General features: G+C 43.3%; 1 protein-coding gene across 1 annotated transcript; it reads right to left on the bottom strand.

Annotated features, from left to right (window-relative positions):
• Window positions 1–1802: 1802 nt before the first annotated feature.
• Window positions 1803–10224, bottom strand: TNFSF10 (TNF superfamily member 10). The gene is made up of 5 exons (XM_058844286.1): window positions 9943–10224; window positions 6238–6390; window positions 4700–4742; window positions 3895–4011; window positions 1803–3205 (listed from the first exon to the last, which is right to left on the bottom strand). The coding sequence occupies exons 1-5, from the start codon at window positions 10201–10203 to the stop codon at window positions 2757–2759; spliced, it is 1023 nt and encodes a 340-aa protein (XP_058700269.1). The 5' UTR covers window positions 10204–10224; the 3' UTR covers window positions 1803–2756.
• Window positions 10225–24711: the final 14487 nt, after the last annotated feature.

Below are 24711 nucleotides of genomic sequence, written 5' to 3'. Positions count from 1 at the left end.
GCAGTTTGGTAATGGGTAAAGATCAGATGTTTTGCTACTAAGTAAGAATTCCCAGTGCTTAAATAATTGCTAAAGCCCAGAAACATGAGATGTACCTCAAGGGAAATGCTCAGAATTTTGTCCTCTGGTCACAAGATCATTTTCAGGGATTTCTTCAGCCTACTGCTTCCAGATGCTGTTCACCAGCTGAGATCTGGAAACCAGTTACACGGAATTACACAATATGGCATTGCTCAATGTTTTACATTTTGTCCTTTGCGTTGCAACCATTTCTGGCATTTAGTGGATTTTATCTGATACCAATAAATGTCAGGGAAATTATTTAAGACAGGGTTGTTATGGAAGCTATGGGATGACACCAATAATCACTGTGAGACTAAGTAACTATTTAGTAAAAATGTTTTATATAAAAGGCATGTAGAAAAATTTACAATATTCACACGTTAATGCAACCTATAAAAATTTGCTACATATGTCATTCAGCACAAAGTGAGATGAAAAGAATGAGTTAGGACACAGCACAAACAGAACTTGCTATATTTTTCCATTTTTCTTCAAAGGTGTCCTGTCTGATATCCCTTGATAATCTTCCCCCAAGATAAGATCTGGCAAACATGTCTTCAGATCACTCAGAAAATTATTTGCTGTGATTCCTGCTGCAATATGCTCTGCATGCAGAGACCAAATTTGATAGCAGGGGTCAGTCCTGTGCTGAAATCACCAAGCCCAGTCCATCTGCAAGGAGAGCCTACAAAAGTCATTTCTCCAAGGTAAAAGACATACAGGTATGTAGGGAATGACTTTGTTCTTCAGCCTTTCTGGCAGGGAGAAAATTTCTGAATACTGAAATCAGAAAGAAAACTGTAGAAATGTTTTCTGCTATCTGTCAAAACAGATGATTTGAGAAGAAGGCAAACCAAAGTGTTCCAGTAAATGGTGAAGAATTATCACACATTTGATTGCCACTGAAAACAGCGTGTGTGACACTGTTAAACAGCAGGCAGAAGTTAAAACTCATTATTTTCAGCTTACACTGGTGTGTTTCTTTGCCCTAACCTGCCAAAAGAAGGGTATTCCTGAAAATCTGAAATTCTGCTCTTGCTGCTCCAACACAGGTATTTAAGTGAGCCAATGCACCTGCTTGTCTGCATGGCAATGAAGACAGGGGCTGGTGTGTGTTAATCCCCTGTTGTTGGCTGGGCAGGAAGATGAGCTGTGCCTGTTTACTGGTGAGGCCCATGTGCAGGGGCTGCTGTCATTTAATTACCACATGCAGGTGAATGGGAGGGTTCCCACGGCAACCCCAGTGTGTTCAAAAAATAGCCAGACTTTTATCCTGCCATCACTCTGTTGATGTAAAGTAACATTTGCAGAACTGTCTTCATTTCCCTCCAGTATTTTTATTTTTCACCTTTCCCACTGTCTCCTCTGAATCTGGGCAAAATGCATTCATGGTGCAATTTGCTATTCCTCCACTGACAATGCTACAGATGTGCTGATTTACACTGCTTGACTCTTGCTGTGCTTTGAGCCCAGTCTAAACTTTAAAATCCTTTTAATACAAAATAGTAATTTTCATTGAGTTAAAAAATATACTGTTAATTTTTAAAAAAAAAATGTATTTTACAAAAAAAAAATTGTGAAAATTTCCCACCCATTCCTAAAAATAAAATCAAATAATTACAGCATTACCTAAATAAGCAGCATTTTTGTAAGAACACATAGTTGTGTTTGTTTTCCTTAAACTGTTAGTCATTGGGGTGTGTTATTCTACATTACATCCTACGAGGGACCAGGACAAATAAACATGGAGGAATCTTGTCATGCCTAACTTGCTACAAATTTCTCACAGAATTCATTATTTACAAATACACACTTTTTTTTTTTCTGGATCCAGTTCTTGCTGTCAACAAGTGTTACAGTAATTGCATTACTGAACTTATTGGGAGCCCAATGAGATGTCTGCAGCACAGTAATTAAGTAAATAGGCACTGCTACAAAATGTTGATCAAAACACAAGATTGATTTCAAAAGCTCTTCAGTGCCATTCCAGCAGCTGCTCTTATGTACAATATCCCGCACAAGACAAATGTTTTTACTCAAGACACGATCCTGGAGAATGCTTAAGCACATACTTAATTTCAAGCATGTGGATACCCTGATGTAGTCGGACTGTTTGTGTGCTTAAAATTAATTAGGTGCTTAAGTGCTTTGTTAGGCGAGATGAAGGCCTGCAGCTTCTGCAAAACTCCTGTTCAAAAAACTTCTGGAGAAATTCCATGGGCTCTTGGGCACAGTATGTACAAAGGCTCCTTACAGGAGCTGACATATTCAAGACAGGGTCCCAATGGAGACCACAAATAAAATTTGATATCCAGTCTCAGCCATGAGTAACCAGACCTGGAGCATCTGCCATCTCTCATGCCACAGCTGAGCCAGCCTGGAGCATCTCTGCTGCTGGAGCGTGCTTACCTGCCCGGGGTTCTGGCCAAAGGTATCACCTGGGGGCTGTGAATCCCTCACACACTGCCAGCCTGGCTGCCTGTGCCTGCACAGAGCATTGCCACCCACAGCCAGCTGCTGCTGCTCTTCCTGCCTGCTGGGACAGAACTCGGCATGTGGTGAGTGAGCTGAGAAAGGGCAGGCTGCTCTTGCTGGTATCAATACAGCTTTTGCTTGTTACCCCCTATTTTATAGGAATTTAAGCTGTCCCTGACTAGAAAAGCTGGGCTGTTTGGGATCATGATTTTCATGTTTTAACCAATCATAAAGGCTCCAAAAAAACTTGCTTCTTTGTCCATGTCAACTATGTCACTGTTGCTGACCGAGACAAAAATCCTGTCCTCTCTCTTCAGCTGAAACACACCACCTTGATAGATGGAATAAAGTCCATATTCTGCCTTTTTAGACCAGCAGCTTGTCCTTGCACTTTTCATGAGCAAAATGGGCTCAGGGTAATTAGTCAGTTTGTAAACATACTGGACAAGCTGTTTGGGGTTTCTGATTTGTCCCAACAAATCTGAGTCCTCGTTCTCGTTTTCACGGAAGCGGAAGTAAATTTGTGAGTAGATGTAATAAAAGCCCGTCTGGGGTATCACTAACTCGCCATTTCTCAGCTCCACGTTGTAAAGGAAGGAGTGGCCTTTTCTTGATGATTCCCAGTTGTTTATTTTGTGTCCAATTCCTCTTCTGGGCAAGGGATTTACTTGAAGGGAAAAAAAAAGAGAGAGAAATGTTAACTAAAAAGCAGGTAGTGAAGCCATGTGTCTGCTAGCTGAGGAGCTTGGTTTTTAATAACAAAGTAAGGAAACCTGCTCTTCCCAGCAGTACATTAGGTCCACTCTCACAACAATTTGATGGTCCATAAGTAAGCTTTATGTGGGAATTGACTTGAACTGCCTTTATTTTTTAACATCTGTGCTCCCAAATAAGGGGAAAAAAAATGTTTTTACTTAGTAACAAAGTTAAAATATCCATTAGTGATGATACCCTCTGAAGCTGCAGAAAGCCAAGCAAGCCCTTCATTAGCATGGTCTGAATGTCAAGTCTCTCCTGTCTGTCTCACATTTCTAATAGGTCTGTCACCATAGCAGCTGGGACTCGCTCAACAGAAGGAAATGAAAGAAAACTCTACACTAGGAAGGACATTTAAATTTCTTTTACTCCCTAATAAAGGTTCCAAAAGAAGAGTTAGGGAGGTACCCAAAAGAAATGGGCTTTCTCTCTGTTTGGTGAGAATTAGCAAAAAAACCCAGTGTCTGAGACAAGATGATTTGTTTCCTACTACTCACTCAATATAAGCATTAAAAGGTGTTTGTAACCAGGAGGCTAGCAATGGGAGAGTAACTGAATGAATTCTGTGGTGTTTAACTGTTGTTAAAGGTTTCTCCTTACTGCGTGAGGACAGGGCGCTCCTCCTGCTGCTGCTGCCCGTCAGGTGCGCCGCGATCCTGCGGCTGGGACTGCGCGGCTGCTGCCCCTCCGAGTGGGGCAGTGTCAGAGTCCTTTCAACTGAAAGGAAAAGGAAACCCCACATCAGAAGCAAGGACTTTAGAAAGCACATTTGTTCCATCTGACTTGATTTTAAGGAGTAGGTATGTTACTTTTTAATTGACTGAATCCTAGACTGATGGCTAATTATTGGCTAATAAGGCTCAAATTCTGCTTTTACTTTTGCTCAGGAAATGTCTTTTTGTGCCTCTTTGCTCTACTTTTTCTCCTCCCTCTGCATTCAAGTTATGAACAGACAAAATAATCCGTAATACTCATTTTTATGGTTAAATATTCCTAATCGCCCTGTGAATTTCCACTTGGAGGTTGTAATGCATCTTTAGTGTGAGCTTCAGCAGAGCTGTTCCTTAAATGATCTGTGCAGCTCTGTGCTGCATGTTCCAGGAGCTGGGGTACTGGGAGGGCTTTTTCAACATCCCCCAAAACACATGGGACTGAGATCTAGAGCCGAGTCCTCTGCATCCACCTTGGTTACCTTGTTCTAACCACTTGACAGTAATTCTGGCTCCTGAAAATTTGCCTTCTAGTAATAAGTAATCATTTTGTGTAATAAGTAATCATTTTGCGATGACTTGATGCCAGTACAAGATCTTAGCCAGTTTTCTGCACTTTTAAAACATCAAGTCATTACATATCAAATGCCACTAGCGGCTCCTTTTCACCACAGATAATAAAATTATTACAATACCGTTGATTGCAGATATGTTTTCCTCATAGCTTCTTGACATCATCTGCCAATAAACACAATGAAAATGAATTAGCTTGTCATCTGGGGCTGACAGGTGCAGGAAAAAGACACACCTTTTCTTTACTCATGGATAAAGAGGATTCAGGATTTGATCAACAAGCAAACAGAAAAAAAAAAGCACCTATCAGTTTGTTGTAATGAAGAATTTCTATGTTTACATCTTTTAGGTAATGAAAGACATGGGAAAACATTTTCAAGAGCTCAAGCATAAATCTATTGAAAAATCTGAACCTCATATTTCTCTCAAATAAGAGAAGTGTCCAAGCACTAGCTTCCATTTGCAGAGTACTTGGCAGTGTGAACTATAGGGTCTTAGATCTGAGAAACTAAAATAAATTTATTTGTATAAACACCTCATTAATTAATTAGTATAAATACCTATCTTTCTAAGCTCTTAATCCAGCATATTTCACTTTGTGCATTCCCCTTCTTCATAACTGTTTGCTGACTGCTGAAACAAACCAGTTTGGTATGGACAGTGGTGCAGCAGCAGCAAGGGTGGTGATGATTTACCTGGGTGGCTAATAAGGCCGGTATTGCCAATTATTGATGGGTTTTGTCCTGCCACATTTCTATTTATCCATTTATCTTAATAGCAATAATAGTATTATCATAATTGTAACTTATTTCCGGCACCCAGGCTACCTTTTTCTAAGCTATCAGGGAGCTAGTAGGTAATTAGATGTGTAAACATCCACCAACTAGAATAATGCTTTCTCTGTGCAGAAGTTCAGGGACTTCACTGGCAGAGCTTCTCCAAAGGAGCAGAAATCTCTCAATACGGATAGAGAATCTGTTTTGGACTGCAAGATCTGTTTTTGCCAGGAAATTTCAGCCAGAAGAGAATTTCTATGGATGAGCTTGTTTATGTGACAGACATGGGATTTTGAAAGCCATTGCAGATTTTAGCCTCTGTGATTTTTCAGCCAGACTGACTTTGTTCTCTGCAGCCAAAATTATTTGGATTTTGTGTTATTGTAAGTCACACAGAAGGTGCTCTTTGGGAAGCTGCTGTGCCTGATTCACTTGCTCTCAAGCTGCTCACTTGCTCTTTCCTCCATCACTGCATCACACAGCTCATGACTGGACCACTCCTCAGGCACCTTTGTACCTCTCCCTTTGTTACATGTAATCTCATTTTCTCTCCTCAGTCTCCCTGTATCTCCAGAGGCAGTGGCAGCTCTGATAGCACCATGATCTGTATCACCAGGTAGAAACCCTTTACCCTGAGGTATTTCAGACAAGCTGACCCATTACTGGAATTTGCTTAGTAAAAGCTGATAGTCTTTGCTTTATTATTTCCTGAATGCAGGGAATCCAGTTTTATGGGTTGTTTTTTCTTTTGCTTCAGTGCAAGCACTCTGCAGCTGGAGCTGTGGCCTGACAATTGTTTTGCAATAAAACAATCTGAGCCTCCTTTATTCTGCTATTAGGATTCCTTCAGCTGTAACATCACCAAGCACACTGTTCCCAAATACCTTTTTAATTAACTTTCCCAGGTGCCACTTCACTTGCCAGCAGGGATCAGCTTCTCTGTCTTCACTTTCGATGAGATCCAAGTTTTGGATGGAATTTCCGATCTCCTCCCCGGTGAGACAAGCGATGCCGCTCTTGGAGTACGAGTCCTGGAGCTGCAGCAGAGGGAAAAGCCAGGATTTTTCATCCATGTGTTTGCAGCTGTGGTCTGTCACTGTATTCACTGAGTGCTAAGAAACACACTGTGTTTCCTGTAAAGCATTTGCTAGCATGGTGCATGTAGGGCTATATGAACAACAAGAGGATTTAATTCATCCTGATCTGACATGTTTAAATATGAGGGCATACCTCACACGCAAGAATATGCTTACATTATCTCTATGGACATAAATTTGGTATCCACTATTCAGCTTAATAGGTTTTGTGAAAATTCAGCACCCAAATCCCTGATGTTGGAAATTCTTTAGATTCTCTAGTTCTGCATTAGAAACATTTATTTTGCACAAGATTGTTTTTTAAACAAATTATTGAGGATTAAATCAAATATTAGAACTCAAAAGTATTTTCTATGCTGTCTTTTCAGAACAATTGCATTTATAATCAAGACCTTTGCTGTTATATATATCTGTACCATATCCTCCCCATATCCAGTCTGGGGTCTCTCCTAACAGCATTTGTCCTAATAGTCCAGACAACTGAAATGACATTTGAGTCCAAATAAAATTATAATGCTAGATTGTTTTGACATGAAAATATCAAATATCTATCTGTATCCTCTAGTCATGGAAAAAACATTTTTCTGCTAAGATTGAAGAGATTGGCAAAACTCCTTTTGGCTCAAAGGGAATCTTGACTGGGAGAGTTTTCCTAGTGGAAAGCTCTCTCCGAGCTCCCTGTGGATGTGACTCCAGCTGGCGCTGTTGCTTACTGTGGAGCACAGAACCTGAGAGCAGCCCTTGTTTGCTTTGAACTGGGCTCCTGCTGCATCAGCTACAGACTGGTCGGGCTCATGGAGCCAGCAAAGCACTACGGGAACTTGGAGGTAACAGCAAGAAACATGCAAAGCATTCAGATGGAATCCTGGTAGTAGGATTTAAATTTCAGTTTTTTGTTGTGTTAAAGAAGCTTGGTTTGGTTTGCTAAACAGATCCATTTTTTTCTACAAGTACCAGTTTTTAGCTGTCCTTGAGACTGGGGTATTAAAAGCAACAAATGGATTTCCTCCTTCCCACTCCATGCTTTTTCTGGCTTTTAGAGAACAAAGGCATTTAGAAAGAGATTTCACCTCCTCCAAGTCCCACCTTCCATTTGCAGCAGCAGATTCCACTGTGCTTCAGCAAGTACTTGAATTATATATTCTGTAGGCAGCATAAGGAAAAGGGGCCCCCACTGCGAGGGTTTGTGAGGGTTTCTTTGCCAAGTTTGTGAGGTGTCTTTGCCAAGGAGTACAGTGGTATTTTTAAATCAGGTTTCAAGAACTCCAAGTGATTAATATTATGTGCTCATTGAGGTAAAACTGCAGGCTCTGACTGATTTAACTACACAGTGAGCTTCTATAAAAAAGTAGCTGGACGAGTTTAAGAAAAGAAGCCAAACATAGACAAGTTGTGAGGTTATTGTTTATTGTCTTGCAGACCTGCCACAGCTCAGTTCCCACCTTTGCCCTCCCATCTGGGAGCAAACAGTCCTGAGCCTCTGCCTCCACCTTACCTGCTCACTTCTCCCCAAAACTGCTTTACTCTCCTGGCACCAGAACCTTACTTTGTATGCTGTTTGAAATCCTCAGGGAATGCAACCTTGCTGCAGCACATTATGGAACTGAGGAATTGGAATTCCTCTTGTAAGGTTTACTCAAATGAGGTTTATCTGCAGCACTGAACCCTTTGAGGACACAACTCGTGCAGGAATCTCATCCTGTAGAGCCTCTCTGTTATGTTAGGAGTGGTTACTGGACTGTTTTTGAAACAGAAGGAAGCCTGAGGTTGTTTTCCTTGCAGCCCTGTATCCTGCAGCATAAGAACTTTATTGTCTCAGTATTTCCTCTTAAAGCAAAACAGTTACACAAATGCCATTCTCCTAGTCAGGTTACTACAGCTGCAGCATGCTTTCTGTAAAGACAGAAATCCCTGCAGTCTGTGCAGCCCCAGTAATTTGGTGAAAGTGCAGAAATGCAGGTATTGTGAACAAAAAAAGGGAAGAAAAATGTACAGACAAAAATCATAGTTTATCTATGGACATTTATTCCACATGCACCATGTGCATGTAGGGTAGCAGGCTGTGTCTAGATGAGGTTTTTCCTGTTTATTGTGCACCAAATGGCACATGCAGGAATATGTGGTTAAGGTACCCCCTCCAGAGCCAGCAACCTTTGTTGGCAGCCCAGCACAATTCAGTTTGGACAGATTTATCCCTTGGATAGATTTATCCCTTCACAACAAATGCAGGCTTGTTATTGTTCAGAAACTGTGAGCTGTATTTTGAGCAAGTCCCTGTGATGTCGTTGTGTCCCAGGTGTACATATTTGAATAGAAAGAAGGAAAAGATAAGTGTGGTTACTAATTACTTAGATTGGCACATTTGTTAGCAAGGGACTCTGAACTGGGTGCTGAGGAAATGAAGATACCTTTATATATTTTTCTTCATTAGCAATCATGTAATCTGATTTCATAAAGTCAGCACATTTCTGTGACTCCCCCACTGGACAGCCACAGCTATAGATTGAGCAGGAAAATCTGTTTTATACGTTTTGAAAGTATGAGCATTGGCTCCTATTGCAGAACACTGCACACCCTTTGCCTCATGGAGAACTCTGAAGACTCCACCTATTAAATCTATTGTGGAATAAAAGCGTATCTAGCATAATATGCTTCTCTACATTATTATTAATAATGTAATTAATTATGCATTACTGAGTGCATATATACAATAGTAATATTCACTTATGCAATGCTTTCTGAAGCTGCAGATGTACAGAACACTTACCCACAGGTAGGTTTACCTGTGTGCCAGGAATAAAAACTTACAGCAGGACAGTCAATTTGGGGTAAGACACACATGGAAACCCTGAGTAACAAGGGTCCTTGAAAAGCAGGGCCACACACACGGGACTACCGACTAAATTCAACTTTCTTGTAGTGTAAATATTCTTTTGCAAGAAGAGGGAAGAGTTAAGCAGCAGCTGGCAGGCCTCAAGGGTGGCTGCACGGAGACCAAAGCATCTAGACTATACAATGAGTATTTTACAAGGTATTCTGGGGGATTCAGTGGTGTTCACCGTCTAGTGCAGTTCCTTTAGGATTAGTCACAGTCTTAAAACCACGTATTGTCCTAGAGAAAGCACTCGAGGCACTCGATCTCTCCCCAGTGCCCCTCGGCTGTGCCTGGCCCGTCCAGCTGACAGCGCCTGTTCCACCCAGCCCTCCCGCACCGCAAAAGTGATGAGACGGCGAATTTGCGCTCTAATGGGAAACACATTTCCTGCAGAGGCGCAGAGCTTTGTTTTCCCGAGCCTGTCAGTCCGCAGCTGCCCCGGCTCGGAGCTCTTTCCCGGCGGTGCTGCAGACAAAGGGCAGCGGAGCTCTTTGTCCGCGGGGCCCGGCCCGGCCCGGCCCGGGGAGCTGCTCGCACCCCCCGCCCACAGAGCCGGCCCGTCCCGGGGACACGGCGGGAGCGCGGGGTCCCCCCCGCCGCCGAGCCCCGCCACAGACCTGTCGGAGCTCGCTGGTGAAGTAGAGGAAGGTGACGGCCACGCACACGGACTGCAGGAGCACGGCGGCCACCAGCACGGCCCCGCAGGTCTGCGCGGGGCTGGGGCCGCCCGCCGGCAGCATGGTGGGGCTGGCTGGGGCCGGCTGGGGCCGCAGGGCCGGGCTGGAGCTCCGGGGACCCCGGGGCTCAGGGCCGCTGTCCCGCCGCGAACTCAGCCCCCGGCCAGTGCACCCCCGGCTCAGCCCGGCCTGCCGGGGCATGGAGCGGGCGGGGCGCCGGGAGCCGGGCCCGCCCTCCTTTCTCTATTCCAGCCCTCCTCTCTCTATTCCAGCCCTTCTCTCTCTGTTCCAGCCTTCCCTCCTCTCTATTCCAGCCCTCCTCTCTCTATTCCAGCCCTCCTCTCTCTATTCCAGCCCTCCTCTCTCTATTCCAGCCCTCCTTTCTCTATTCCAGCCTTCCCTCCTCTCTGTTCCAGCCCTCCTCTCTCTATTCCAGCCTTCCCTCCTCTCTGTTCCAGCCCTCCTCTCCCGGCTTTCCCGCCCTGCTTTCCCGGGTTTTTCTCCCGGCTGCCGCCGCTGTTTCCTCCTCCCCGAAGTGCGGGATCATTGCTAAGATGTGCGGTCACTGCTCAGCGCTGCTGGAGCATCTCCGAGCAAACCCCCTGAGTTTGCCCCCAGAGAACGGTGGAGGCTGGTTTTTAAAGACATTAAGGCTCCGGTTATGTGCACAGAGAGGCGCGGAGTTTCCTGAGTTCAAGTTGTGTGATTGAATCTTAGAATCACAGATTGGTTTGGGTTGGAAGGGATCTTAAAGTTCGGCTCGTCCAACCCCCTGCCATGGGCAGGGACACCTTCCACTATCCTAGATCCAACCTGGCCTTGGACACCTCCAGGGATGGAGTGTCCACAGCTGCTCCAAGAAACCTGTGCCAGTTTTTTACCACCTAAGTGTAAAAATGTTTTCATTGTAAATAACTTCTTTCCTATACCTAATCTGAATCGGCTCTGTTTAAAACCCTTACCCCTTGTTCTTTTGAAACAGGTCCAGCTAAAAAGCCTGTTCCCCTATTTTTTATAAGCCCCCTTCAAGTACTGAAAGGCTGCATTGAGGACTCTCTGGAGTTTTCTTTAGCTGAACAAACCAAATTTGCTCTGCTTTTCTTCACAGGAGAAGTGCTGCAGTCCTCCGAGCATCATATGGATTCACCCCAGCAGGTCCATGTCCTTGTCCTATCCTCTGCAGCTTCTCCTGTATTGCTGGTACATCACAAAAAAGCGATTGTAAGCCAATAACTATTGCCAGGAGCTCCTTCCCAGTGCTACCAGCGCTTCTGCACCCTGGTCATGACACAATTATTGCCACACCACATGAGCATCAGGTACATTCTGAGCTTTCTTTATATCATGGCACTCTGGGGTTTGGTTGGTTGGTTTTCAAACCTCTAAGGCTCCTTCTTGCAAGGTTTTCTTCAAACTGTTCCACCCAAGACAGAAGTTTCCAAAGGCATGTCTGTGCTTTAGGGTGTGTATATTAACCTTCCCTGGGGTTCTGACACCTTCCCCTCACACAGACAGGGTAATAAGCAGATCCATAATTATCTGCTGATACTTTTAAATCAGCAGAGGTAGCAGCTCTGCTGACTGCAGCCATGGAAAACTGGGATTTCAAATCCAAGTGCAGACATTTGAGTCAGGTCATTTCCCTGCTGTTGGCTGCTGGATGAGATGAAATTTTGGCTCTCGCTCAACATCTGCAACCTGAATGCCAGCATGCAGGTGGGAGTTCTCAGTGTAATTACAGGGGAAAATTAAAATCAAGCTCTCTTAATCTCCCCTGCCCATTGAGGTCATCTTTAGAAGGCGTAACTGCATTGTATTCAACCATTTAGAGGAAAATTAATTGGTTTTTTACTTCCTTCATAATATAGCAAAAGAATCCCTCTGTGGCTGCAGACAGTTTGTTTGGCTCCTTGAGACATTCAATCTCTGTGCCAAAAGGGTTCAGATCTGTGTAATTCCAACACAAATGTCAGATGGAGAAGATTAGCATCTTCTCAAAAGTGAGCTCATGGTCCCCTCCTATGACTTCTCAGAAAAGTCAATGTGACACTTTGGACTCCTTCTGCTTTGTTTATCACTGTTCATAAATTCCTAAGAACAAAATTTCATCTGAGAGAGTCATGTGAAGAATCAGTTAAAAAGTGGCAAGCTAATTTGGATGAAGAATTCTGCCTGCTGAAGGGACTTTTTGTGGAGCAGTTGTTCAGGGAGGTTCTATCCCATTGGAGGGAGTTTCCTTTCAAAAAGAATAGAAACAAAAGTGAAAGAGCCAGGGCACTACAGAGCACTCTTGTTCACAGTCAGAGTTGGTTTGGATTCTGTGTTTTTCCAGACCCTTCATGGCTTTCTCCTCAGCATACAACTTTTAACAATTATTTTGTAGGTTAACATACAAATTGAAGAAAGATTTTTTTCAAGACCCATATCCTCATTTTGTTGCCCTCTGCCAGGCATGGTCTGTGTCCCCCTGATCCATTATTTTAAATTCTCCATGGGTATTTCTGATTTAATACTTGTTTAATTAGTGCCAGTCTTGCAAGGCAAAGTTAATGAGTTATGATTTGAAAAGAGCAATGGGAAAAGCAAACTCAAATCCATCTCTTCAAAACATTATGAGTCCACTATCTTTCTGAAGATTTAAGATCTGAAAATTTCATTACACAATGATAAACAGTTTATGAGTTTCCACACTGACAGAGGATATTCCAAAAGTGAAACTCCATTTCCAGCATTGAATGCACTTGAAACTCTTTGCTACTTTCAGTGCTCACTTTTCCAGAATCCATTTTTGTCTCTAATAAGTGTAAATGTATACTGAAAATAAGAATTTTGTTTTAAAGGTTCCAAGAGTTGAAAATGGGTTTTTTAATGAAATTTTGCCACAGTAAGGCTGGGGCATTGACACTAGTGGGAAGGAATGGTGTTAGCATGCTTTTTAACAGAACCAAGTCATGTGTGTTTGTGTAGTGCTAGACCAGGACATCTCTCCAGCAAAACCTCTGATACTTCCTGGCTGCTTCATCCCATTAAAGCCTACTCACTGAGCCATTTAATTAGAGATAAACTTAATCTGTCCTGTGGACTTAGGTTGTGTCACTTGGCATGTCAAGGAAACACGTGGCAGGGGACCTGCCACACTTGTACCCCAGCAGTGTGACCAGCAGGAATGTGAAATGTCTCTGAAAATGTGTAAAAATGAAGGAAGAGTGACTTGAAAAAGTCCTTCAGCTCCCATTCCTCAGTGATTGCAGTGATGGGGGTGATGAAGATTTTCAGAGAGGATGTTTTCAAAGGCAGACAAAGCAGAGTTGACTTTCTGGTACGTAGCAGTTCTTGACTTTGATTTCTCTGCTGAGCAGCAAAGAGGGTCGTGTTTTCCATCACAGCATGTAATTAGTCATGAACAGCCTCACCCTGCCAAGCCCCCCACTAAAGCAGGCACAAGGAGCCTGCAGCCAGCACAGGGTCAACCTTGCAGTGTGGTCCTTAGCCCTGCACATGTGCTGGACAGATCACATCTGGCTCCTGTGGTTTGTTCATTCCTTCATGGTCCCTGTGCCAGATTCCAACCTCATGCTTTTCTGTCAGTTGTAAGCCAGCTCAAATCCATGAATTCATTGTGATTTGTACTGTCATGGGATCAGGACCTGTTTATCAGTGCAATACCCTTTTGGCCTATGGTGTTACACAAACAACTGCAGTGGTTTGGCTGGCCCAAAACACACCTATGAATTAAATTTGTCAGATTTGGCATCTTTCTTTTAATGCCCAAGCAGTGGATTTGATAAAAAAAGCAGGCAATATCTGTGCATAGACATGCCACAGTCATGTCCAAAAGTGCTGGGGAAATAGTACTCCAGATCTAACTTTGGATCTCTCCATTGTGGTTAAGAAAATATTTAACTGAAAATAAATAGCTTTTGCCTGTTAATATACTGTATCTATTTTAAGCTGTTCTTAACTTTTGTCAGTTATATAGGGGCACTTCCAAAAGTATATTGTCTTTTATGACTGCTCATTATGAAATCTCTCTTTGAAAGATTTAGTGTCATAAAATCACTGAATGGTTTGGGTTGGAAGGGGCCATAAAGCTCATCCAGTTTCAACCTCCTTGCCATGGGCAGGGACACCTCCCACTATCCCAGGTTGCTCCTAGCCCTGTCCAACCTGGCCTTTAGCACTTCAAGGCATGGGGCAGTCACAGCTTCTCTGGGCCACCTCTGCCAGGGCCTCACCACCCTCAGTGGGAAGAATTTTTTCCCAATATCCCATCTCCATCTGTCCTCTCTCAGTTTGAAGCCATTTCCCCTTGTCCTAACACAGGTACTTCCTTAGCTCTCAAACACCAGGGATTGTCACGAGGCACGTCCCAGGAAAGCCCCACGAGTTACTCACTGGATGAACACAGTTGGTTTCACTAAGGTGTCCTGACTCAAGATTCCTTCTCACAGTGGGGTTTTTTTTACACAAATAATTCCCATGTAATTGCTTTAATTATGATTTGTACTGCCAGAACAGAGAGTTTCTGTTTGACGGGAAGGTCTCACCTTTCAACAATTCTGTTTGTCTTAGAATGGAAGATTTTGGTTAAAGAAAATTTTCTAATACATCATTTTGGAATAATTGAAACGACTTCATCATGGCAATAATGTATGTATTCATTGTAAGGAATACATGGCTCTGCTTTCCTGTATTCCTCAGAGATCCCTGAAGCTTCAGCAGCTCCTTTCAACTGCAAATTCCCAAGCTGGACCTGGCCATGTGTCTATTCCCTTATTGCACAACCAGTCTTGTGTGAAGCACTAGATGATGCTCCCTGGCTAGGGGAGCAAAGGGAATGTTTATAGATGCTCTTAAGTCTTTTTCTGTATTATGCTAACCGAGTGATAATGGTGAAATAGGTTCATTGCAGTCTCAGCTCTGGAGGGAGCTGGGAGGAGATTCATAACACATCCATCTGCCTCCACACCTTTTCAGAAAGAGGAAGAATTGTCCCTGGCATACAGCAAAGCCTTGCTATGCAATCAGCTTAAGCCTTGAAGCATGAAATTTGATGTTCTTTACCATAGGTGAGTGCTTTTAAACTCCACTGAAAATGGAAGACAGATATTTCTCTTTAGGGTGTCAGTTGTGTATGCAGAGAAATTACTTTGTTTTGAGGCTTCTTCTCAGCAAAGAATCTGTCACAGGCATTACTGTGAATTCAGGGGGTCTGGCTCAGGGTCCAGCCAGGTGAGTCAGGGTTAGCCAGACTGTCCAGAGGCTTGTGAGCAGGAAACACGAGTCAGTGGAAGCCCTGCAAGACAGGAGGAGCTTGAATTACTGGTGGAGATTGCTGGGTTATCAGTTGGAGCAAAGCTGAAAGGAAACCCTGGCCGTGGTGAATATGCCAATCCCATCACGGTGCTGATAAACAATACACGTGCTTTATGTTATAAAGGTACTGTATAAATTATCAGTTGCAGACATTGTATTAGAATTTTGTGTATCAGCATCTTTGGTGACCAGTTGATCACCTAACTGAGAAGGCATTTGCCTTCTGTCCTGAAAATGGGTCATTATAGGGCAGGGAGCAGAAATTCCCCATAGCTACTGCCAAAGAGAGCATTGAAACAGCTCCAGGGCCAGTTTGCCACGAGAACAGAGACTGAATTGATCTGGGGCTGAAAACAGATGGCAAATTTTGCCAGATGCAAGATGTTTTCTTGGACTTGTATGGCACTGAAACTCAGTGAACAGAAAGCTGGAGGAAGAATAGAAAGTGAAGCAGTCTCCTGGGTCAGTATGCATTTCAGTTTCATCATTCCTACTCCAAAGTTGTGTAATATTTAACTGAAAAAAGAGATTTATAACTATAACAATATTTAACTAAAAAGCAAATTACAGTGTACTTCATCGAGCTGCAGTATATTTACTCTTGGACTAAGACTTTTTGCTTTTCCTCACTAATTTTCAACTTAAGCTAACATTGATTGGCAAAACAAGAACTTGAGTGTCTGGGAATAAAACTCATATAACAAACACTTCCCTGGGCTCTTTGAAGCAGGATTTCCTTATTTAAAGTAGAGAACATAGCATTTTTTTTACAAAACCCCACTGGTTTAAGAGCTAATGATTGTAACACAACGATCAATTTGCTTATTCTGAGTAACCCACAGCACTTGTCTTTTTCCATTAATTTTTAGCTAGCCCTGAGATGTAACTTAATACAGGAGTGCTCCACCAAACAAACCCAGGAGACTTTTTCATATCTTAGCAGGCAAAACACTCCCAACTTGTATTTCCAACTTTGTTCAGTCATTACTCTTATTTGTCTGAAACCCCACAACAATATTAGCAGATTAACTACTGCTGTGGTCACAGAGTTTTTAAGTAATCCATTAACCAGAAAGGTGATTCAGGCAATGCAAATTCAGAAAAGCTATCTGAAAACAAAATGTAAGATGTCAACACTTGGAAGGAATGAGATTTCACAGAGGTGATTTGAACCCTATCAAAGTATCATCCTTCATTGTTCCAGGTGTTTCCTCAGACCAGAGTGCACAGGATTCAGCAATCCCTTTCATTTTGGATGAGGATTCCAGGTGGACTTTAAGGCTTGTTGGGTCTTTCTGCAGCTGGAAGCACAAGCCCCTCAAATTCTGCACTCTCCTTGGTGTAGCCACAGTTCCTGAACTGGGAAAAGGAGACACGACCAGGTGCTTCCAGTGGGGGAGAGGTGGCACAAAGGGTGAGCTCAAGGGTCCTGCAGTGGGTCTGAGGCTTTGCAAATCCCCTCTGCCCCCATGTCTGCAGAGGAGCCAGGCAAGCCTTGAGCCCCCAGAGCCCTTGTCCCACTTTACAGAGCATGGCCTGCCCTTCCTGCACTCTGCTGGAGCAGGACAGTGGTCAGTGGGACCCCTGTGCAAAGACAGGTCACAGAGGAAAGGTGAAACCCCCACTTTTTAAAAAAAGTTTATGTTGATTCTGGCTTTTCTAGGAGATTTTTCACAGCAGCAACACCAAACCTCTACAAGGACACAGGTAAAATCACAACAAACTGCATAAGGGCAGAGAAAAATGGAAGGAAACACTTAAAACCATTTTTCTGCCAAAGAAAATATCCATATGATGACACTATCTTGATATAGGTGACCTTTTTTAAGTTTATACAGATTTGTAGATGTAATAAGGAAAAGAAAAAAAAAATCATCAGATTTTATGGTGAAGGAGGAAAGACTGGAAATAGAGCAAAAGAGTGTGCTGGGGGTTCAAACATAAACCCAGATATTAAGGGAATCCAGACTTGCCTGTAAAATATTTTGCAAGAGTAAAATAATTTCAAAACTTTTTAATGATGAGTGTTGGAAACTTGTCTTGGCAGAATCAGTGCATGAGATTGCCATGGAGAAGGCTGGGGAAGATGTTTGGGCCCTTATTAAAACTACATGGACATAAATACATATGCAGGAGTTCAGCTTGAGGTCTATGTTTTGTGCCAATATTGCCTGACTGGGTAAGATTTTGCACTTCTTTAGTTTCCTGGATAATTTTGGGGTTTGGGTATATACTGGCTAAGGATTTGTGGGGTTTGGGATAAGAAAATGGTGGAACTGTTGCAACAGAATGTTTATATTAAAAGAATAAATGCAAAAGTAATTTCTGTATAACTAGGAAGAATTATCACCAAAGGGCACTTGAAAAATAAATGATGACTGCAATCAGCCACTAAAATAGCTCTTCAGGACAGTTAGATTGTAAAAATACCTCCATGACTAACTTAATTAGAACAATTACTAGGGGACTTGCCTTGGCTTAAAATAATATGTCCCTTTTTATGACTCTTGGAGACAGGTGAACTTGATCTTCTTGTCTTCTCTAATGCTCACATCCAGTAACATATTTGGGACAATTAGGTCCTTAATCACCTAAAGAAAACATATCATCACTCACCCTGCCAGCAGAGAGCTGTTCCCAGCACAGAGATTGTTCTGGTGTGCAACTCAAGGGCTTAATTTAAAAAATGGACCTGAATGGTACAGATGCACTTTTGTGAAAGGAAAACATCAGGAGATTATGACATGGCTTCAGAAAAATAACTTCCCCTCCTCTGTTGGTGTCGGTAGTGTCAGTGGGAGGAGCAGGATGTGATAATTGGACAGGATCTGATACCCATCTATCCAGGCAAAACACAACTGGGGAGAGATGATTAGGAGATGCAGTGAGGTGTTAGATGTGCTCAGTCCTTCTCAAAGGAAAAGAGCTTCACTTCTGCCTTCTTCCCATCTGGTTCCTGACTCTGTGGTCTTGCAGCTTACCTTGGATCAGCTCTGGTGCTCATCAGAGCCTGTACAGCTCATTATTCCCAGAAAGTTCTCTACTGGGCTGGCAATGAGGACTGGCTCAGAGAAGAGCCCACAAGCCCAGGGCAGTGCAAGGAGAGGTGGGAGCCAGTGCCAGGGTGAGGATGACCCATCCCTGGCCATGAGGAGGGCTCAGCTGCCCATCCAGCATCAGCCTCAGCCATTCCAGAGTGTTTTTGCCAGTGCAGAGGTTGGATCTGGCTCATCTTCAGGCACTGGCTTCTTTTAAGTTGATAGTTTAAAGGAAAAGAGTAAATGAATGGCTTTCTCATCACCCCTGCCAGCAGTTTTCACTGAGTGCTTTCAGGCTGATGGAACTCTTCTGTCAAAGAGATTAGTGGGAAAAATCCTACCTGTTATGAAACACTCATTTTGGGGGAAAAACACTCTTTATGAGAAACACAATGCTTATTTCCTCCAGTGAGATTAACATTGGTTTTGTTTTCCTTTTCTTTGTTACTAGCAGTTCAATGTTTACCTTCAAGGCTGTCTGAAGGGAGTTGCCCACAGAGCCGCAGTTGAACTTGCTTTCTGTTTCAGCCACCCCTTGAAGTCCTTTCCAGGCACAAGGACAGGTCTCACCTGGCCCCAGATGAAACCTCAGTCAGACACAGCTTGAGAGAAATCACCAGCAGCTTTCCTGAATTGGTGGTTTAACAATCCCATTGGAAATATCCATTTACAGCTCCCACTTCTTTTCACTGTGTTTGAAAGACAAATTCAGTTTCCCAGACAGATGTGTGGTGTGGTCACATGGAGGGTTTTGCTGACCTCCTTAAGAGTCGAGGAGCTGCAGGGCAGGGTGAAAAATCCCATCCAAGGCTGTGGCTTGAGCTGCCCTTTAGTGAACAGCCTGGAAAAATGAGTCAGTCCCCCCCACATTTCCTTCCACCTCAGCTTCCCACCCAGGTGTAAAAATGTGCTGGTGTTGCTCCCTGCCAGCACCCAGCTGTGTAAAGGACATCTGCCTTATGAAGGGAAACACAGATCCTTCTCCCATGTCACACCTTTTACAGGTTCACAGACCTGGGGAAGCACCTCTGGCTTGGCTGTGAATGTCATGAGGTGGATGTGCATTTTTAACATGAGACCTTTGAATTCACTGTCATCAACTGAAACAGGAGAATGGAGAGTGCAATTGCAATGTTTATTTGAGCAGTGAGGCTACTATAGAGCTTGTGGGGTTTGCCAATGCTTGTGTTTGGCTGATTGCTGATAGCTATGCAGATTTTTTGTGAATTCAAGATAGCAGAAGACAATGAGGTGCCTTGAAAATCCAGACAGAAAGGTTATTAGGATTGCCCAAAAGTTGTTTGGAGTGAATACCCAAAGAGTGCTCAGCTCTGTACATAACTTTGCTTTCAACGTGCTTTCTTAAGAAACATTTACCGCCACTGCCCCTCTGTCACATGGAAGAGGTGCTGTTTAGTTTCTATCACTCAAAACTGATAAAGTGTCCACAAGCAAGGGATGCTTCTTTAGAAAGCCCTTTTTTGCAGCTGGTTATGAAACAGCAAATTCGTTGTCCTTGCAAGATTTTAATAGGGAGGAAGTTAGAAATATAAATACCCCATCCATAGCCTATTTATTCTGCTCATTTCCTATTTCCTTGCTCAGAAATTGTCTCAGGGTCACTTGAGGCTGTAACTAGAGATGCACAGCAGCTCTCACCAGGCTGCTGTGCCTCCTGCGGGCTCAGATTTGCCACATTCAGAGTGAATCAAATTGTTCCAGAAAATTACATGCAGTCCCGAAAACGGTTGTGTACAGGTATGGGGAATCTGATCTGTCCTGAATATTTATAGTAGTAGTAGTAATTTGTTTGTTTTCTTGTGCTTTTCTTGCCCAGCTACACAGGCGTTTGTTCTCCAGGGCCCACAATAGCTGGATGGGGAAAGCCGAGATTGCTGTGATAATCTGTCTGCAAATAATGATTAGCAGGACAAAGCACTAAAGCTTTGAAGCTTCCCACAAAGAATTCAGCATGTCTGAATTAACCAGAGGAGGGACTGGGGTCTGGGTCTGGGGGAGGGCTATGGCAGCAGGAGATGGAAGCTGGCGGGAGGAGATTTTTGGTATGAAGAAAAGCAGATGTGAACACAGGGTTTGTCCATACTCCCTTTCCAAGCACCGCTTCCTCCCTGCTGAGGAGGCACATTTTTGTTTTGAAAGAGCTGAAACAGGCTCCAGTATTACAGAATCAGAGCTCCTGAGGTGGGTTTTGATGCTTCATCTGCCTAAGCTCACAGAGGAATCCCCTTCTCTCCACCAAACCAGTGCCAGCTTTCCTGCCCCACTGTGTAGGAACAGGTTCCCATCCAAATCCAATTCTGATGCCAGCCCAGAGTCAAGCCTGAGTATGGATCAGCAATGCTCCATCTCTGCTAAATATGTCCCTGAATCTGGTCTCTGATTCCCAGATCAAAAACGGAATTGCAGGAAGAACAGGAGCAACACCAGAATTGTAGGAATCAGGTTGATTCTGTTGCCTTTGGGAATTTTAACACTGGGTCACAAGGAAAAAGAGCTGGGAGAAGCTGGGTGCAACCACTCAGCAGGTTGCTTTAGATTTTAAGTTACTTTGTGTTAAAAGTAAGTCAGTTTTCTTCAACACTGAATCTTTCTGAAGGTTAGAGGCAGGGATTCACAGAGCTATCATTGCCTTACTCAGAAAAGAAACTGTTACACATCAAAAGAGGTTTAATCACCTCTTTCCTTCCCTCCCAAGTCTCCCCTTCAATCAGAGAGAGGCAATATTGCCAGCCAGCTGAATGCTAGGGTCTCCAGGGTATGGTTCTTAAAATGCAACACAGGAAATTCCCCAAATTTAAAAAAATGCTCCAGAGGCAAGATTTGTAGGAAAAACCCAGTAACTTCTGCTTCATTTGCACTTTGCAAATCAAAAGAGAGGCCTGAAGGGTAGGCTGCATTCCTTGCTTGTAATCCTGGCTTGCTGTGGGTCTGACTCAGGCTGTGTCTGATCCTTGAGGTCACATAGTGGTTTTAACTCCAGAGTTGCATGTGAACAAAGCACTCCAGTGATGCTCTATGTTTAGGCATGACCTGAAAGCGTGCAGCAAGTGGGGGATGTGTCTGCAGTGTGACCCTTCAGCTGCTGGTGCTCACCTGCATCCCTCTAGATATAAATCTGTGAGTTATTGGTTCTTTTCAGTGAACCTCTCTCCTTAGAGCCAGTCCTTTTGTAACAGTCTCCACAGTCCCAGAGCTGTTGTCACTGCTCATGATGGAGTGCACGGAGAGAGGAAAAAATTCCCTCTGAGCTCATGATTTCGTGGCTGAAGGCTGAATGGCTTCACCCTCCTCAGAGTGACAAGCTGACAGGTCCCCACAGGTCTGAGGAGAAAACATCTTTTGTTTCTGGCCCTAGCTTTTGGGTTTTTCTGAGCTCTGAACTTCTTCCTGGAATTTTTAGGGCTGGGAACTTACCTTTGGTTTCTTTTGAATCTGTGCTTGATTATTCACCTGCTTCTGAGGAGGTGTCAAACTGATTGAGATGTGAACCCAGGGGAGATCTGCCAGCCCAGAGCTCCTGAGAGCTACGCCGGGCTCTTTGTCAGATTTCTCCTCTGACTTTAGCTGGATTATTCAGCTTTTCTTCCACCCTGTGTCCCTGTCTTCAAGGAGACCCTCAGGTGAAAGAAATCCCAGAACCCAATGCCCCCCAGGAAGGTTGTGAAGAATTCATGCCTGAAGAGCACTTTGTGGGAATCGACTTTTAAGACTGAATTATTGATGCATTGACAAACCTCTGCTTTCTTTTCACAGGGAAGGAATGTCATGAGAAATAGACTGCTTAAAAACCCTACTAATCAGATAATCCTTGAACATGGTGCTACTCCAGACCTGAAGTCCCCATATCTGTATGGATGGATGTAGAGGTGTATTCTATGAATGAATGCACACTCCTACCTAAACCTGCACACAGACATTTGAATATATGTATATATTACAGATCTAATTCCTCACAGTGTATGGTAATCCTGCTTTGGTGCACTTAGCAAAACTTTGACTTACTGTGCTTTAAATACTCTGCATGACATTCATCCCCAGGTGGAGTTCAGCTGTAGTTGAGACAAATATGTGTTTTGCCTGTGGGACACCTGCTATTACACTTTCTTAAGGTGGAGAATGTTAATTTTTTTAAGGAAATACTGTTCACTGTTTGGTAAGCATGTAGCTCTCCAAAATTCTTGTCAGGCTACTTTGTTGTTTCTGACAGCCTGGAGCAGAGGTTTGATGTATGTTTAATGTGTATTTACACTGACCTGGAGATTTTGCAGTTCTTGTAAAACATCTTGTTTTACAAGATTCTAATCTTATTCTAGTTTCTTGTTCTAATTGCCTCTCTTTTCCTCAGCTTTGTCGGTAGCAGGTAATATCCAACCTGGCTTCCAAAGTTTCTTATCTAATTTCTGCATTTTGGTGTTGTCTCAGCTGTCACAGCGGAGTGCAGAAGTCTTGTAAGGGTAAGAGAAAGTGAGCAGGGTGTAAGAGTCAGGTGATCCTAGACAAGATTTTTATTTTCTGAGCAGAAATGTTCAGGTGCAGGAAGCTTTAGCTGAAGTAAATATCAAGGCTTTAGGTTGTGTTCAGATTAAGACATTATTTGTTCACCCAGCAGTATCAGTGATGACAGATACATCTGTGTCACTGCAGAAAGGTTTGTGCTTTATCCTGACACTGGCAGAACCAGCAAAAAGGTCAGCCAGTGGTCACATCATGGAGCTGAATGCTTTCACAGATTTAACATTTGTGCCCCAAGGAGCACAGGGGTTTTAAAGGTATGTGGTATCTCCTTTTGAAATCCAGTTTTCAAAAGGGAAAAAAAATAATTTATACAAATAAAAAAATTATATCTATATATATTTCTGAAGCATTTCTTCCTAGTCATGGCAGTTTAACATTGCTGTGGCTCAGTTCTGTGCTGTGTACTGTGTGGAGGGAACACAGCTTGGGCTGTGCTGCTGGCAGCTGAGATAATCTAGTCACGACTTGCTGTGACTTTCTTGTTATGAAATCACTGATACTGGATAAATACAGGACATCTGCCTTCAATCCCTTCTAACACCTCCTTTTTGACTGTAAATAAGTGCTCGGTGTAGCACTGACCCAAACTGAAAATTGTAAATGTGCAGTGAAGAAACCACAGAGCTCTGCACTGAGACATGAGGGACGGGAGTGATCCCTGCAGGAATTCCAGAGGCACAAATTGTGCTGGGGACTCACCCAGCTAATGGGATTATCGAGGAAAAATGTCATGCCCTTCAGGAATACAGCGAGGGGTCTATTGGAACAAGCACTGCAACGTTAGGGTGCAGCCTTACCCTGCAGCAAAGCCAAGGAAATGACCTGTGGGTGCTGCAAAGGGACAGTTCTGTCACTCAGCTGCTGCTCCCAGCAAGCAGCATTCACCTGTCCCTGCCCTGGGCCAGCCCATGGAGCAAAGCAAGACGTGGAAACAGCTCCACGTAAACAGAGAACAATTTCTTTTGGCATTACATCTTTTGGCAGTTTGCTCCCTGACTGGAGTTTCCCCAAAAGTTTTATTTTCACAGCTGATGGTTTTTGGTTTGAAATACGTGTCAGTGTCTTTGGGACCTTGCATTGGATGTGGGCCTGCCCTCGTTCCAATTCACAGCAAAAGCCACATGAGCTGCAGCAGGAACAGGCTCATTTTATGGCTCACAGCCTGGAAATGCTCTTCTCAACACAGCGTGGTTTTCCAAAACTGGATGTGATCAACAATATCACTGCAGTGTTTTGTTAGGTTAGATGGCCAAATAATCTGTGAAGAAGCCAAATACAGACATGGTTTCCTTTACAGTTAGTAAAAGATGCTTTAAAAAAACAAGTGAAGAATTGCTAAGGGTTCCTTGGGTTTTAAGTTTAATGCATATTTCCAATTTAGAAGTTATTTATTCTGACTGGATTTGTAGATCAAACAGGAGAAAACCTACCTTGACTTAAAAGTCAAGGAAAAGTACTTGTCTTTTTACTTATTTCACCTTTCAGCTCTGATGAACTTAAAAACAAAGCTCTGGTAATGTGTTTGTGTATTTGTCCAAGTCCATAAAGATAATCTTAGCCCTCAAGGGCTTACAGTCAAAATCATTTGTTTGCAGCTCCTTGGGTACATTAAACCAAGCTGAGCAGCACCGATGGAAGTGTTGTGATAGTTCACCTCCACTGTACTTGCAGGGCTGATGTCTTATAAAAACCCAGCTCTGCATGGATAATTAAATCTGTTGCTGCTGTCAGGCTGGTAGGAATGTCTTTCTGTTGTAAAAGCCTTTCACCAATTGCACCTGTAATCACAGAAGAATCTCTCCGTGAAGCACCTGAGGCA

The sequence above is a fragment of the Poecile atricapillus genome, chromosome 8, assembly GCF_030490865.1.
Source record: "Poecile atricapillus isolate bPoeAtr1 chromosome 8, bPoeAtr1.hap1, whole genome shotgun sequence".
Classification (NCBI taxonomy): Eukaryota; Metazoa; Chordata; class Aves; order Passeriformes; family Paridae; genus Poecile; species Poecile atricapillus.
Note: the sequence above shows the minus strand (reverse complement) of the source record. Positions and strands in the feature narration are given on the sequence as shown.

Coding starts and splice junctions, on each gene's coding strand:
- TNFSF10 (XM_058844286.1), bottom strand. CDS start 10,203: ATGCCCCGGCAGGCCGGGCTGAGCCGGGGGTGCACTGGCCGGGGGCTG. Junction 6,391..9,942: donor TCACCAGCGAGCTCCGACAG/GTCTGTGGCGGG, acceptor CCTCTGCTGCAG/CTCCAGGACTCGTACTCCAA. Junction 4,012..4,699: donor AAACATATCTGCAATCAACG/GTATTGTAATAA, acceptor TTTTCCTTTCAG/TTGAAAGGACTCTGACACTG.